We start from the raw sequence: 17241 nt of genomic DNA on the forward strand, positions 1-17241 counted from the left end.
CACACGCAGCCCTTATATAATGATCCTCCCCAGTCCTTAAATAATTAATGATCCCCACCCCCAGCCCTTATATAATTCATGATCCCCATCACCCCCCAGCCCTTATATAATGATCCTCCCCCAGCCCTTATATATTTAATGATCACCACCCCCACCAATTATAATATAGTTTTAATGATTCCCCTTTTCTCACTTACCTCTGCTGATGGGCAGCGTTCAGCTCAGTCCTCCCAGAGTCCCAGGTTCCTAGCTGTCAGAGTCCCGCTCCTCGTTGTCTTCTCTGGCCATGAGACAGACGCAGCACTGATTCTTTTTGTCCCTTCCCGACCGCCGGAAGAGGAAGTAAGAGGAGAGTGACAGGTCAGGTGCCGGCCACTGCCCAGGCGGGGGAGGGGACTGATTCTGCAGCGCAGGGTGGCAGAGGCTGGAGATGAGCAAAATTGTTCCCAGACCTCAGCTCCTGCCGGGGAGCCCCGTACTTGCCCCCCTTAATCCGGCCCTGCCACCCAATGACCTGTCAGCCGGGTGGGTTTAGCTGCTATCCACTGCCAAGACCGCCTGTTCGCTCCCACCAGGGCCTGCACCCAGCAGAAGTCACACATCCACTTATGCATTACAGTGAAAATCATATTCAATATCAAATATTTTATTTTCAAAGCATCATACAACATCTTAGTGTATCAACACTATCTTTTGTTCTATGCGCCCATCCAGTGGTGTCAGTAGGGGGGAAAGGACCACACCCGGCCTCCTAGGGCGTGACAACAAAATGTCAGCTCCTCCTCAGTGACCAGAAGCCAGGCGCTGCGATATTGTTCTGCAGCACCCAGCTGCGGGTCACTGAGGAGGAGCCGGCAGTATGGGAAGAGTGTGTTGGGGCAGCCCGGCATCCCCAGGAGTGCTGAGCACGCCCCCAGAGTGATGGAGTAGAAGTGTGCCATGAGGCCATGCCCTTTCCATGCAAGGTCACATCCCCTTTTTGGGCCTGCACACTAAAGGTGCACGCAGAGAGACTATTTGGCGCAATAAGTGTCACCGACCCTAGTGATGCCATAGCCGCCTTTTTATTTATTATATAAACAGTTACTTATAAAGTGCCAGCAAATTCCAATGCTCTTTACACGATTCATTCACCCATACATTCCATGGAGAATGCGTAAAATAGGTTTCTATCCCTATTATACTGGCGGCAGTCATTAGTGAATGAGAATAGGTTACTATCCCTATTGTACTGGCGGCAGTCATTAGTGAATGAGAATAGGTTACTATCCCTATTGTACTGGTGGCAGTCATTAGTGAATGAGAATAGGTTACTATCCCTATTGTACTGGCGGCAGTCATTAGTGAATGAGAATAGGTTACTATCCCTATTGTACTGGCGGCAGTCATTAGTGAATGAGAATAGGTTACTATCCCTATTGTACTGGCGGCAGTCATTAGTGAATGAGAATAGGTTACTATCCCTATTGTACTGGTGGCAGTCATTAGTGAATGAGAATAGGTTACTATCCCTATTGTACTGGCGACAGTCATTAGTGAATGAGAATTAGGTTACTATCCCTATTATACTGGCGGCAGTCATTAGTGAATGAGAATAGGTTACTATCCCTATTGTACTGGCGGCAGTCATTAGTGAATGAGAATAGGTTACTATCCCTATTGTACTGGTGGCAGTCATTAGTGAATGAGAATAGGTTACTATCCCTATTGTACTGGCGGCAGTCATTAGTGAATGAGAATAGGTTACTATCCCTATTGTACTGGCGACAGTCATTAGTGAATGAGAATAGGTTACTATCCCTATTGTACTGGTGGCAGTCATTAGTGAATGAGAATAGGTTACTATCCCTATTGTACTGGTGGCAGTCATTAGTAAAAGTGAATAGATTACTATCCCTATTGTACTGGCGGCAGTCATTAGTGAATGAGAAAAGGGTTACTATCCCTATTGTACTGGGGACAGTCATTAGTGAATGAGAATAGGTTACTATCCCTATTGTACTGGCGGAAGTCATTAGTGAATGAGAATAGATTACTATCCCTATTGTACAGTCGGCAGTCATTAGTGAATGAGAATAGGTTACTATCCCTATTATACTGGCGACAGTCATTAGTGAATGAGAATAGGTTACTATCCCTATTGTACTGGCGACAGTCATTAGTAAATGAGAAATGGGTTACTATCCCTATTGTACTGGCGACAGTCATTAGTGAATGAAAATAGGTTACTATCCCTATTGTACTGGCGGCAGTCATTAGTGAATGAGAATAGGTTACTATCCCTATTATACTGATGGCAGTCATTAGTGAATGAGAATAGGTTACTATCCCTATTGTACTGGCGGCAGTCATTAGTGAATGAGAATAGGTTACTATCCCTATTGTACTGGTGGCAGTCATTAGTGAATGAGAATAGGTTACTATCCCTATTGTACTGGCGGCAGTCATTAGTGAATGAGAATAGGTTACTATCCCTATTGTACTGGCGGCAGTCATTAGTGAATGAGAATAGGTTACTATCCCTATTGTACTGGCGGCAGTCATTAGTGAATGAGAATAGGTTACTATCCCTATTGTACTGGCGGCAGTCATTAGTGAATGAGAATAGGTTACTATCCCTATTGTACTGGCGGCAGTCATTAGTAAATGAGAAAATATTACTATCCCTATTGTACTGGTGGGAGTCAATAGTGAATGAGAATAGGTTACTATCCCTATTGTACTGGCGGCATTCATCAGTGAATGAGAATAGGTTACTATCCCTATTGTACTGGCGGCAGTCATTATGAATGAGAATAGGTTACTATCCCTATTGTACTGGCGGCATTCATCAGTGAATGAGAATAGGTTACTATCCCTATTGTACTGGCGGCAGTCATTAGTGAATGAGAATAGGTTACTATCCCTATTGTACTGGTGGCAGTCATTAGTGAATGAGAATAGGTTACTATCCCTATTGTACTGGCGGCAGTCATTAGTGAATGAGAATAGGTTACTATCCCTATTGTACTGGTGGCAGTCATTAGTGAATGAGAATAGGTTACTATCCCTATTGTACTGGCGGCAGTCATTAGTGAATGAGAATAGGTTACTATCCCTATTGTACTGGCGACAGTCATTAGTGAATGAGAATAGGTTACTATCCCTATTGTACTGGTGGCAGTCATTAGTGAATGAGAATAGGTTACTATCCCTATTGTACTGGTGGCAGTCATTAGTAAATGTGAATAGATTACTATCCCTATTGTACTGGCGGCAGTCATTAGTGAATGAGAAAAGGGTTACTATCCCTATTGTACTGGGGACAGTCATTAGTGAATGAGAATAGGTTACTATCCCTATTGTACTGGCGGAAGTCATTAGTGAATGAGAATAGATTACTATCCCTATTGTACAGTCGGCAGTCATTAGTGAATGAGAATAGGTTACTATCCCTATTATACTGGCGACAGTCATTAGTGAATGAGAATAGGTTACTATCCCTATTGTACTGGCGACAGTCATTAGTAAATGAGAAATGGGTTACTATCCCTATTGTACTGGCGACAGTCATTAGTGAATGAAAATAGGTTACTATCCCTATTGTACTGGCGGCAGTCATTAGTGAATGAGAATAGGTTACTATCCCTATTATACTGATGGCAGTCATTAGTGAATGAGAATAGGTTACTATCCCTATTGTACTGGCGGCAGTCATTAGTGAATGAGAATAGGTTACTATCCCTATTGTACTGGTGGCAGTCATTAGTGAATGAGAATAGGTTACTATCCCTATTGTACTGGCGGCAGTCATTAGTGAATGAGAATAGGTTACTATCCCTATTGTACTGGCGGCAGTCATTAGTGAATGAGAATAGGTTACTATCCCTATTGTACTGGCGGCAGTCATTAGTGAATGAGAATAGGTTACTATCCCTATTGTACTGGCGGCAGTCATTAGTGAATGAGAATAGGTTACTATCCCTATTGTACTGGCGGCAGTCATTAGTAAATGAGAAAATATTACTATCCCTATTGTACTGGTGGGAGTCAATAGTGAATGAGAATAGGTTACTATCCCTATTGTACTGGCGGCATTCATCAGTGAATGAGAATAGGTTACTATCCCTATTGTACTGGCGGCAGTCATTATGAATGAGAATAGGTTACTATCCCTATTGTACTGGCGGCATTCATCAGTGAATGAGAATAGGTTACTATCCCTATTGTACTGGCGGCAGTCATTAGTGAATGAGAATAGGTTACTATCCCTATTGTACTGGTGGCAGTCATTAGTGAATGAGAATAGGTTACTATCCCTATTGTACTGGCGGCAGTCATTAGTGAATGAGAATAGGTTACTATCCCTATTGTACTGGCGGCAGTCATTAGTGAATGAGAATAGGTTACTATCCCTATTGTACTGGCGGCAGTCATTAGTGAATGAGAATAGGTTACTATCCCTATTGTACTGGTGGCATTCATCAGTGAATGAGAATAGGTTACTATCCCTATTGTACTGGCGGCAGTCATTAGTGAATGAGAATAGGTTACTATCCCTATTGTACTGGCGACAGTCATTAGTGAATGAGAATAGGTTACTATCCCTATTGTACTGGCGGCAGTCATTAGTGAATGAGAATAGGTTACTATCCCTATTGTACTGGCGACAGTCATTAGTGAATGAGAATAGGTTACTATCCCTATTGTACTGGCGGCAGTCATTAGTGAATGAGAATAGGTTACTATCCCTATTGTACTAGCGGGTGTCATTAGTGAATGAGAATTGGTTACTATCCCTATTGTACTGGCGGCAGTCATTAGTGAATGAGAATAGGTTACTATCCCTATTGTACTGGTGGCAGTCATTAGTGAATGAGAAATAGTTTACTATCCCTATTGTACTGGTGGCAGTCATTTGTAAATGACAATTAGGTTACTATAACTATTGTACTGGAGGCAGTCATTAGTAAATGAGAATAGGTTACTATCCCTATTATATTGGTGGCAGTCATTAGTGAATGAGAAATAGATTACTTTCCCTATTGTACTGGCGGCAGGCATTAGTGAATGAGAATAGGTTACTATCCCTATTGTACTGGTGGCAGTCATTAGTGAATGAGAATAGGTTACTATCCCTATTGTACTGGCGGCAGTCATTAGTGAATGAGAAATAGGTTGCTATCCCTATTGTACTGGTGACAGTCATTAGTGAATGAGAATAGGTTACATTCCCTATTGTACTGGCGGCAGTCATTAGTGAATGAGAATAGGTTACTTTCCCTATTGTACCGGCGGCAGTCATTAGTGAATGAGAATAGGTTACTATCCCTATTGTACTGGCGGCAGTCATTAGTGAATGAGAATAGGTTACTATCCCTATTGTACTGGCGACAGTCATTAGTGAATGAGAATAGGTTACTATCCCTATTGTACTGGCTGCAGTCATTAGTGAATGAGAATAGGTTACTATCCTTATTGTACTGGTTGCAGTCATTAGTGAATGAGAATAGGTTACTATCCCTATTGTACTGGCGGCAGTCATTAGTGAATGAGAGTAGGTTACTATCCCTATTGTACTGGCGGCAGTCATTAGTGAATGAGAGTAGGTTACTATCCCTATTGTACTGGCGGCAGTCATTAGTGAATGAGAATAGGTTACTTTCCCTATTGTACTGGCGACAGTCATTAGTGAATAAGAATAGGTTACTATCCCTATTGTACTGGCGACAGTCATTAGTGAATGAGAATAGGTTACTATCCCTATTGTACTGGCGGCAGTCATTAGTGAATGAGAATAGGTTACTATCCCTATTGTACTGGCGGCAGTCATTAGTGAATGAGAATAGGTTACTATCCCTATTGTACTGGCGGCAGTCATTAGTGAATGAGAATAGGTTACTATCCTTATTGTACTGGTTGCAGTCATTAGTGAATGAGAATAGGTTACTATCCCAATTGTACTGGCGGCAGTCATTAGTGAATGAGAGTAGGTTACTATCCCTATTGTACTGGCGGCAGTCATTAGTGAATGAGAGTAGGTTACTATCCCTATTGTACTGGCGGCAGTCATTAGTGAATGAGAATAGGTTACTTTCCCTATTGTACTGGCGACAGTCATTAGTGAATGAGATAGGTTTCTATCCCTATTGTACTGGCGGCAGTCATTAGTGAATGAGAATAGGTTACTATCCCTATTGTACTGGCGACAGTCATTAGTGAATGAGAATAGGTTACAATCCCTATTGTACTGGCGGCAGTCATTAGTGAATGAGAATAGGTTACAATCCCTATTGTACTGGCGGCAGTCATTAGTGAATGAGAATAGGTTACTATCCCTATTGTACTGGCGGCAGTCATTAGTGAATGAGAATAGGTTACTATCCCTATTGTACTGGTTGCAGTCATTAGTGAATGAGAATAGGTTACTATCCCTATTGTACTGGCGGCAGTCATTATTGAATGAGAGTAGTTTACTATCCCTATTGTACTGGCGGCAGTCATTAGTGAATGAGAGTAGGTTACTATCCCTATTGTACTGGCGGCAGTCATTAGTGAATGAGAATAGGTTACTTTCCCTATTGTACTGGCGACAGTTATTAGTGAATGAGATAGGTTTCTATCCCTATTGTACTGGCGGCAGTCATTAGTGAATGAGAATAGGTTACTATCCCTATTGTACTGGCGACAGTCATTAGTGAATGAGAATAGGTTACTATCCCTATTGTACTGGCGACAGTCATTAGTGAATGAGAATAGGTTACAATCCCTATTGTACTGGCGGCAGTCATTAGTGAATGAGAATAGGTTACAATCCCTATTGTACTGGCGGCAGTCATTAGTGAATGAGAATAGGTTACTATCCCTATTGTACTGGCGGCAGTCATTAGTGAATGAGAATAGGTTACTATCCCTATTGTACTGGTTGCAGTCATTAGTGAATGAGAATAGGTTACTATCCCTATTGTACTGACGGCAGTCATTAGTGAATGAGAGTAGGTTACTATCCCTATTGTACTGGCGGCAGTCATTAGTGAATGATAGTAGGTTACTATCCCTATTGTACTGGCGGCAGTCATTAGTGAATGAGAATAGGTTACTTTCCCTATTGTACTGGCGACAGTCATTAGTGAATGAGATAGGTTTCTATCCCTATTGTACTGGCGGCAGTCATTAGTGAATGAGAATAGGTTACTATCCCTATTGTACTGGCTGCAGTCATTAGTGAGTGAGAATATGTTACTATCCCTATTGTACTGGCTGCAGTCATTAGTAAATGAGAAATAGGTTACTATCCCTATTGTACTGGCGGCAGTCATTAGTGAATGAGAATAGGTTACTATCCCTATTGTACTGGCGACAGTCATTAGGGAATGAGAATAGGTTACTATCCCTATTGTACTGGCTGCAGTCATTAGTGAATGAGAATAGGTTACTATCCCTATTGTACTGGCTGCAGTCATTAGTAAATGAGAAATAGGTTACTATCCCTATTGTACTGGCGGCAGTCATTAGTGAATGAGAATAGGTTACTATCCCTATTGTACTGGCGGCAGTCATTAGTGAATGAGAATAGGTTACTATCCCTATTGTACTGGCTGCAGTCATTAGTAAATGAGAAATAGGTTACTATCCCTATTGTACTGGCGGCAGTCATTAGTGAATGAGAATAGGTTACTATCCCTATTGTACTGGCTGCAGTCATTAGTAAATGAGAAATAGGTTGCAGCATGTTCTAAAAGTTTAACTTGGGCAATACAATTTTAGAATGCCATGTTTGTAGTGAGTCCATTCCTCCTACTTTCATGTCATTGCCAGGTGTAAGTTGAATCTAAGTCAGACAGAAAATGCAGGAATAGCTGATGATGCAGCAAGAATTTGTAGAAACATATGATTAATAATAATAATCTATAATGCTCCTGTGTATTGTGGCTAAAGACGAATTCAGCCAGTTTGTGAGGCTGCAACCCCTCAATTCTCAGTCATGGCGTCCTTCCATTGGTGTTCGGAGAGCCCAACTGTAACCAGTTTAGCCCTGCGCACCTCTATTGATGGTTTGTTCAGATGAAAAACCCTACTGGTCGTACTGGTGAACCTGAGATCTGTAAACTGCAGGAGACCCCCAGAGTGGCATGCATTGGGCACTGGTATGGAAATCTGGATGCACCCCTTGCTGTCCTTCCTGTAGTCATGTGATCCTGGAACAATAAGCCGTCCCCTCCAACCTCACACAGAAATTACCCTTATGGGGTTAAAAACCTATTGCCCCTCCATGTTCTTTAATGCTCTGTTATGCTGATAGTGCCCAGATTTCCTACGTCAGGCACCAACAGATGGACGGAGGATCTAAGAGCTGGAAGTAGGATACTGAGTACATTTGTACTTTGTGCAGACGAACAGATCAATACAATTGTTATACTGTATGCTCCAGCTGTCAGGTCTCTAACAGACACTGCGTCAGGTTTTAGGGGGCATAGCTCCTGTTGCCTAGCAACCAGCATGGCATGGGGGTGATTTACTTAGTTATGGTACTGACACTTCGCACGCTGCCAATCCCCATTGTGATATATTGATCAGTAGCTCTCATTTCATATCGAACGAGTCAGACTTTGCTTCACATCTCAATATATTTATGTTGGTACATGGCTGTATACAGTGCTGCATCTTCATTGATATAAAAAAAAAATTAAGAGGACATTTACTATAATCTTCGATGAGCTTCTGTGTTTCTTTGTGTGTGGGAGAAGCACAGAAAGATGACATCACATACAGACTTCATTTGAATGAATTTTTGGTGTACCCCAGTGCTGTAAATTATATTAGTTCTGTGACCTTATATAGGCTTTTAATGTCTGTAATAATTTATAGTGGATCTGAAATATTTCTCATAACAAACACTTAAAAAAAAAAAGTATTCTGAATTCTAACATGGCCGCTAAGAGGGGTGCAGTCAGGATGGAACACTAAGAAGCTTTGTATTGGTCCCCAGGGCCCATCGGGGAGGAGAGTAGTGGGGAGAGTGACTTTGTCAGGATTGCCGCTTTACTGCACAATGAAATGATGACATCAGAACTCCCGTTTTAAGTCGTAACATAAGAAATCGCATTGATACAGATATTATTTACAGGAGATTATACATCACTACAGGTGTTGTAAACGTATTTTCAGTGTCTGAGAGGTAAGTCAGCGAATGTTGACAGATTGTTTTTTAAAATGACCTCATAGTAATAGCCATCCTCATCTGTGTTTCTAGAGAATCAATAACATTGTGACCATGTCACCTGGCATCATTAGCTAATGTCAGCACTGGGCTTTCAAAAAGTCTCGGCGAAACGCGTGTGAGGCAGGATGGCATGCACTGTCATTGGTTACTCTCCTGCTTTATGTTTTATTGTATGTGATTAATCTTATTCTCTTCAATTTGACATATTTATAGATCACCATATGTGAAGACTGGCTTGTGTAGTCCAGGCACGCTCAGCTATACAGTGGTCACACTTCCTGGCCAGGGGTGGCACTTCCCATATATTAGATGAATGTATCATAGGAGATCGGCCTGACCTATCTGCATTATCACTGTATAAACCCTATCTGATGGGCAAAGTTTAAAATCTGTGTAATCTTTAGAAATGTGAGATTGTACAATGAAGGATTAATATATTTGATAAGGGTTTTACTACTACCTACTCCCCAAATCAGTTCCTAACAAAAAAAGAGGCAGGAAGATTGTCCAGCACCCCAATGATCTATAATCATATCTTGGATCCCCAATCTAAATTAATTCTGACGAGGGGCACATTAGACTGTACCCCCCACCTATCGCTGGAACAAAAATGTATTTCCCTGGGGTAAGGTTCTCTGGTCTCATTGGTACTGGGTGAAGCAGCGTAATATCTGTCCCAGTGTCACGTAAACTCACAGTTACCTGATCACCGACTGTGACTGATTGTAGATGGTCTCAAGGCTGCTGCTGGGGTCCTACAACATACAGGACTTTGGGCGGCTGGTTTCCTGTAGGGACATTATTGGACAACTTCTGTTTGGGACAGGTTACACTGATAAGTCTTTAAAGGTCTCATATTCAGGGCCTCATTTACTAACGAGTTTTATCACCAAAACAAGTGATACATTTCACTGTGTATAATGGTGCTCCATCCAATCAGCTCCCAATTGTCAACTGTTAGAAAAATGACAGTTGGGAGCTGATTGGCTGGAGCATAATTTATCATACACAGCGACATTAATCACCCATTTTGGTGAGAAAACTCATTAGTAAATGGGGGCCATAGTATGGTTGTTAATTGAGGCACAAGTCCAGTATATGTATTAGAGGCACTGCGTTGTACGTCTCTGAATGTCTGTACGCCTCAGGGGTGATGTTGAATCGCTTCAGCACAGCTTGCTTAATGGTGGTATAATCTCCATCTGCATCAGGGGAAAGGCTGACACATGCCTCCAAAGTTTTACCCTTCAGTCCTGGAGTTAAACAGTTATCCTACTGATTAGGGGGTACTGCTTATTCTATGCAAACATTTTTGAATTCTCTGAAAAATGTATCTTGGTCCTGACTCCTTTTTCCAGCACAAGGAAATTCTCTGGACGGGGGCGAGGGATTTGTCAGTCTCTGGCTGCAGGCTGGTTGTTGAGCTTGGCTAGCTCCAGCTGGTGCCTGCATTCCTCCTCCCGTTTTGCGGCTTCCCTGGCCACTTACCATTCTGCCGCGTCGGAAGCAGCAGTGACTTGAGTAAACGCAAGGAAGTGACAATCACGTTTTACATTCTGTGTCACAAAAAAATGTTTATGCCAATAGGTATCCATAAAATAATAAAGCACTATAATCCAGGAAACAATTATATGTGTTTTATATACAAACATAACCATGATGCTTACCCCAATACCACCAGCAACGTGCATGTGAGTGCAAAGGAATCCCTGATTTATTATTATCACTAGTAGTAGTAGTAGTAACAGTAGTAATAGTATTGTAGTATATTGTTAGTAGCATTTGTAGCACATATGTAATGTTTTAGGAATGTCATTCATTAGAGCGCAGTTATCTGGTGCACCGGTACCGGAATTGGGCATAAAAAGTGGCGTCACCCATAAAAACAAAGTAGATGTTTATTGTCTGTACAGTGACAGGTAAATGAAGGCTGTAATGAGATCTCTGGAATCTGACAGTCACCTCGCTGCTGGCAGATCCTTGTGCACCAGATCCCATAAATCTCCTCTGATTGCAAAAAGTCATTTGTCTGACGTTCTCTAACAGCTTCCATTGGTTTTTACAGCATGTAATGGCTGCAATTAACGCAGGGATAATACCGATAGGAAACGCTTCCAGTCCGAACAGCCACTGGGATCTAGGCAGCTCCTTCTTCTTTGCTGGGACTGTTATCACCACAATAGGTAGGACTCTCTCTCTCTGTGTGTATATATATGTATATATATATATATATATATATGTATGTGTGTGTGTGTGTCTATATATATATACTGTACATGTCTAACAAAACACTGCATTGTGCTATTAAATATCAGTGCTGACAATACACGTGACCTGTTACATGTATTCATGGACATAATTGGCAGTTACAGTGGACAATGATTGTATTTTGATTACTTCTCCTTGGTCTGCTCCATTGATGATGTTCCTATGTTATATAGTCATTACTTATATAGTCATTACTTATATAGTCATTATGGGTAATTTATATTTTAATTATAGGGCTTGGATTTTGCCCCAGAAAGAGAACTATTCAGGCAGATTTTGTAAAAGGTGTAACTCCTTGGTTGTGGCAGTTTTGTTCAACTCATTGTCTTTTCCTCTTAAGTTTAGACTAAGATTCCATAGATGTTATATTACTGTGATCCTTGTATCCAGCCCATCTGTCACCCCTGCCTGTCTGCCCCTCCCATTCTGTGTCACGCCTGTCTGTCTGCCCCTCCCCTTTAGAATGTAAGCTCTCACAAGCAGGGCCCTCTTCCCTCATGTGCTTCTCCTTCACTTAATTATACTTTAATATACAACAGCACCTAACCCTTGGTTGCTGACACCATGCTGCTTATCTGAGTGTAATGCAGCAATGTATAAATCCTGTATTTGTCCTGCATTTTTTGTACTGTTAATAACTGTTTTCTTGTGTGCTCATTTGTTTATGTAAGGTGTAAGGCGCTGCGGAACCCTTGTGGCGCCATATAAATAAAGGATAATAATAATAATAATCTACTCTGATGTAGGCAGTTGTGTGAAACGCGTTGTGTCACTGTATGTTGTAAAGTGTAACAATGGGTGAGTTTATTCTTAACTTTTATGGAAAATGTTTAGTTTGTTTGAGTTCTGGAAATGGTCAGCAGAGCTAAGGAGATATATGTATTATCCTTATGGGGAGACGGTGGAAAAGATAACTGCAGAAGGTGCTATGTGGTCATGTTTAAGAGCCAGATGAGAAACATTCCTATTGCAACCAGTATGGAACAACACGAATAATGAGGCATTTTTTCAGGACATTGACTGTAAATAATATTTATTAAATAAGAAGCAATTAACTCATTTACAATGAAGGAAAAGCTCACCTGCTGTGTATGTATACTGTATATATATTTTCTGAGGTTAAACGTGCGAAATGGGACGATTCACTTTGGCACAACAAGTTGATACAGCAAATCATTTACACCGGATGGAAACAGAGAAATACAGATGATTACACTCTGATGCAGACAGATCTGTGCTTAATCACTACAGTCTGTGAATGTTTTCATCTCCTAAAATGTGGCAAGCGGATTCGGGCGATAATAATGAATTTCACAAGCACTACAGCTATGCATGCAATGAAGGACTTATCAAGTCGAGAGTCCAAAAATAATAATTAAATAATAGAATGGAGCAGAGCTAAAAATAAAAGGTTTAAAAAAAAACTATAATTCATCCTGTTTTCCTCCCTGAAAACTTATCTGGTATAAAAACATGGAACTGTCTATTTGTATTTTGTATCTGAGATATACATTCGCTATCAAAGTGAATACAGGTTGAGTCTCCCATATCCAAATATTCTGAAATACGGAATATTTTTAGCATGACTGAGAAAGTGAAACCTTTGCTTTCTGATGGTTCAATGTACACAAACTTTGTTTAAAGCACAAATTATTAAAAATATAGCATAAAATGACCTTCAGGCTGTGTGTATAAGGTGTATATAAAACATAAATGCGTTCTGTGTTTAGATTTGGGTCCCATTCCCATGATATTTTATTATTTTATGCAAATATTCCAAAATACGGAATATTCCGATATCCAAAATACCCCTGTTCCCAAGCATTTTGGATATGGGAGACTCAACCTGTACAGTACTCTGCACCTGATTCCGCAAAGATTGCTATTCTGCTAATATCAGCGGTGATATGTAAATGTTTGCAATCGTATATTGCGATTACAGCCTGACATAAGGACGCCCTCTTCCCCTTAAGCTGGCCACACATCTAAAGATTATCTGTCCAACCAGCCAACTAGTTGATTGGTTGGAATGAAAATCTGGTAAGGAATACAATCAGCAATTTGCTCCCAAACGCTGGAAAATGGACCAAAACTGTTGTTTGAACAAATAGTTTAGATCAAACATTCAACAAACTTGTCTGACGCCATTTTCATCTGTTTTCTGGCATTTAGGAGCAAATTACTGATCATCATTTACTCCCATACGGTACCAGATTTTCATTCCAACCAATCAACAAGTTGGCTGGTTGGATGCAAGTTGGTCTAGTGTGTGGCCAGCTTTACTCACATCCGTATACTTGAACAACATAGCGATTTAATCGGTAACATTGGACCCATACGCACAGGTAAGGCAGCTCAGACCTCACACGGGAATTGCTAACTTCTACGTACGCTATGAGGCCTCAGGCTGCGTATGGCCACGAAGTGGGTAATTTATGCATGGCCCTGCACCAGTGTTCAACGCACTGGCACGTCTGCATTCGCTCCACCCCCGTCACCACCCACAAACGGCACTTCTTGTCAATCACTCTGGGTCTGCGTAGCCTCTGCAATTGCAGTTCGAATCGAAATTGCTAGTTCACATACGCGCTCTGTGATGCATATGCAACTATCGACCGATTTGCGTGCGTATTAGCAACTGCGTTCCCTGCTGAATCAGGCCGTCTATCTCTTGCAGCTTATCTCATCTTTAGTGGGCTAGACATAGTCAGGCAGTGTCAGCTGACTCTCATGCTATGTGTGACTGCGCATTTCTGGTTATTATTGTGATGCCCCCAGAATAGTAATCTATAGTGGTCCTGCATTCACAGTTTTGTGTATTTGTTATAAAATGGAAGCGGCTATACTGTGGTGGCCGGATCGACAGGTCATCCAAATGAGCAAAACTCCCCTCACAGTCCGGTCAGTGTCGCCCTCAGCGGGTGTTGCACTGCACTAAACAAACAGTTCCATTTTATTAACAAACACACAACAATACAGGTCACCACATTGTATACGTACGGGAAGCCGGCGGACACAATGCTGACCACCGGCTTCCAGACTACTTAATCCCAGCAAGGGTTACTTGGCAGGCATCTAAATCTAGACGCCTGTCATTTTAGCGACGCTGGGAGACCGGCGCCCGGCATCCCAATCAAAGGGATGCCGGGTGCGGACAGCCGCGGGGGGGAGGGTTAGGTTTAGGTCTCCTGGGGGGGACTTAGGGTTAGGCACCCCCCCGGGAGGTTAGGGTCAGGTTAGGGGAAGGGGGACTTGGTTTAGGCAGCGGGGAAGGGGGGGTTAGGTTTAGGCACAGGGGGAGTTTAGGGTTAGGTACCCTGAAGGAGGGTTAGGGGGTAAAATTAGATTAGCTATACTTACCTTTAGGACGATCAGGATTTCCTCCTCTGTCGGGCTGCCGCTGCCGGGATTTGAACCATAACGAATGCCACCACATTACTATTCTGGCAGTACCACATTATATGATAGGCAAGATCTTGCTCGCACCCCTGTGTAATCCAGCAGAGTGTCAGGGTGCTAGCTTCCATTAGAACCTAGCGACAATTACTGAATCTGCCCCAGTGAGTCCTCTGTCTGTTTCTGGCCTCCGCCACGGTGCCACGAGCCACCATGTTTTCTTTTGCTCTGCGGCCAGTTGCCATGTAAGAACGGAGATGCTTCTCTAGCACCGCAGGCAGGGAGTGACTGACAGCTTTGGGCACATAAATGCACTGTGCCAATTGGTGGACGGGGTCATTGGTGTCACAGCACCTCGGGTGCTTTGTGACCTTTATCCCATCCCATTGTGACACTTACCCACAGGTGCGTGTGGAGATTTGTCTGTCTGTTGTTGTAATGAGGTAATACTGTATTTTATCTTCTTCATGGCCCATATCTGAAAATGACAATGTTGGGGTCTAGTGGTACTTTACCTTATGAAGTGATCTGTTATCATGAACAAGCGATGGGCATCATCTAAATACAAATACATTACATTACTTCAATTTTGTATCTATCGAATGAATCGTCTTGAGTATACTGTTATTATCTTTTATTTTGCCACAGTGTCTTTATCCCCACACAGGGAAAATTACAATGGAATAAACAAACAATACAACAAGAAGGTTTAAACAATAAGGGGGGGCCACAGAGTACTAAACAGTGAGTTAATAATAGTACTAAGTAACTGGCGGTTATACACAGTGATACACAATGACCCAGTGCCCTGGGAAGGCAGACACCGCTGCCCCACAGCCCCTGTATATGGCTAGCCTGGTGCCTGGTACATCACCCTGCGGCCAGTAGCGCTGCCTCAGTGCTGCCCGAAGTGCCCAAAGAGAGCTCTCCAATTGGTACTGCCGCCAGTCCCTCCCCCTCAGGTGACATCACAGACTCAGGGGCGGGCCGAGGCTGGCACAGTATCCGACACTGCACTCACTGGAGATGGTGCAGGGTGAGAACGGAGAGGGTGGAGGTCCTGCTCGTGTGATCTAACAGTCTAGGGGGAGTGAGGGGGATATAACTGGGAAGTGACTTGTGGAGGATGGAGAACAGAGGGTGTTACTTAGTGTGAGGGGAGCTGGTAGTGTACTCAGGGCATGTATCTCTCATAGGGCCAGATGTACTAAGCTCTGAATGTGATAAACTGGAGAGTGATAAATGACAAGCCAATCAGCACCTGTCATTTTTCAAACACAGCCTATAACATGACAGTTGGGAGCTGAGTGGCTGGTCGTTTATCACTCTTCAGTTTATCACTTTCAGAGCTTAGTACATCTGCCCCACAGGGAGGAAGAATGAGTCTATAACTTACTGTACTTTGAAAAATAAATAAAAATGAAAACATTTATTCTGAGAATTTAGAGAAAACCTGCTACTGCCTGTACCCACACTTACTGCCTGTACCCACACTTACTGCCTGTACACATAACTACTGCCTGTACACATAACTACTGCCTGTACCCATACTTACTGCCTGTACACATACCTACTGCCTGTACCCATACTTACTGCCTGTACACATAACTACTGCCTGTACCCATACTTACTGCCTGTACACATACCTACTGCCTGCACACATAACTACTGCCTGTACCCATACTTACTGCCTGTACCCACACTTACTGCCTGCACACATACTTACTGCCTGTACACATACCTACTGCCTGTACCCACACTTACTGCCTGTACACATACCTACTGCCTGTACCCATACCTACTGCCTGTACCCATACTTACTGCCTGTACACATACCTACTGCCTGTACCCATACTTACTGCCTGTACACATAACTACTGCCTGTACACATACCTACTGCCTGTACCCACACTTACTGCCTGTACACATACCTACTGCCTGTACCCATACTTACTGCCTGTACACATAACTACTGCCTGCACACATACCTCCTGCCTGTACCCATACCTCCTGCCTGTACACATACCTCCTGCCTGTACACATACTTACTGCCTGTACACATACTTCCTGCCTGAACCCATACTTCCTGCCTGTACACATACCTACTGCCTGTACACATACCTACTGCCTGTACACATACCTACTGCATGTCACATGCTTACTGCCTGTCACATGCTTACTGCCTGTCACATGCTTACTGCCTGTACACATACCTCCTGCCTGAACCCATACTTCCTGCCTGTACACATACCTACTGCCTGTACACATACCTACTGCATGTCACATGCTTACTGCCTGTCACATGCTTACTGCCTGTCACATGCTTACTGCCTGTACACATACCTACTGCCTGTACCCATACTTACTGCCTGTAC

At 42.6% G+C, this 17241-nt stretch overlaps 1 protein-coding gene across 1 annotated transcript in view; it reads left to right on the plus strand.

Moving 5' to 3' along the window:
• The first annotated feature begins 11011 nt into the window (after window positions 1–11011).
• KCNK2 (potassium two pore domain channel subfamily K member 2) overlaps window positions 11012–17241 on the plus strand; it is a 215269-nt gene continuing 209039 nt past the window's right edge. The window contains exons 1-2 of the mRNA XM_088463388.1: window positions 11012–11121; window positions 11249–11385. Coding sequence (XP_088319514.1) covers window positions 11012–11121; window positions 11249–11385 — 247 coding nt within the window. The remainder of the gene's footprint in view (window positions 11122–11248; window positions 11386–17241) is intronic.

Source organism: Taudactylus pleione, unplaced genomic scaffold, assembly GCF_031769625.1.
Source record: "Taudactylus pleione unplaced genomic scaffold, aTauple2 ptg001352l, whole genome shotgun sequence".
Classification (NCBI taxonomy): Eukaryota; Metazoa; Chordata; class Amphibia; order Anura; family Myobatrachidae; genus Taudactylus; species Taudactylus pleione.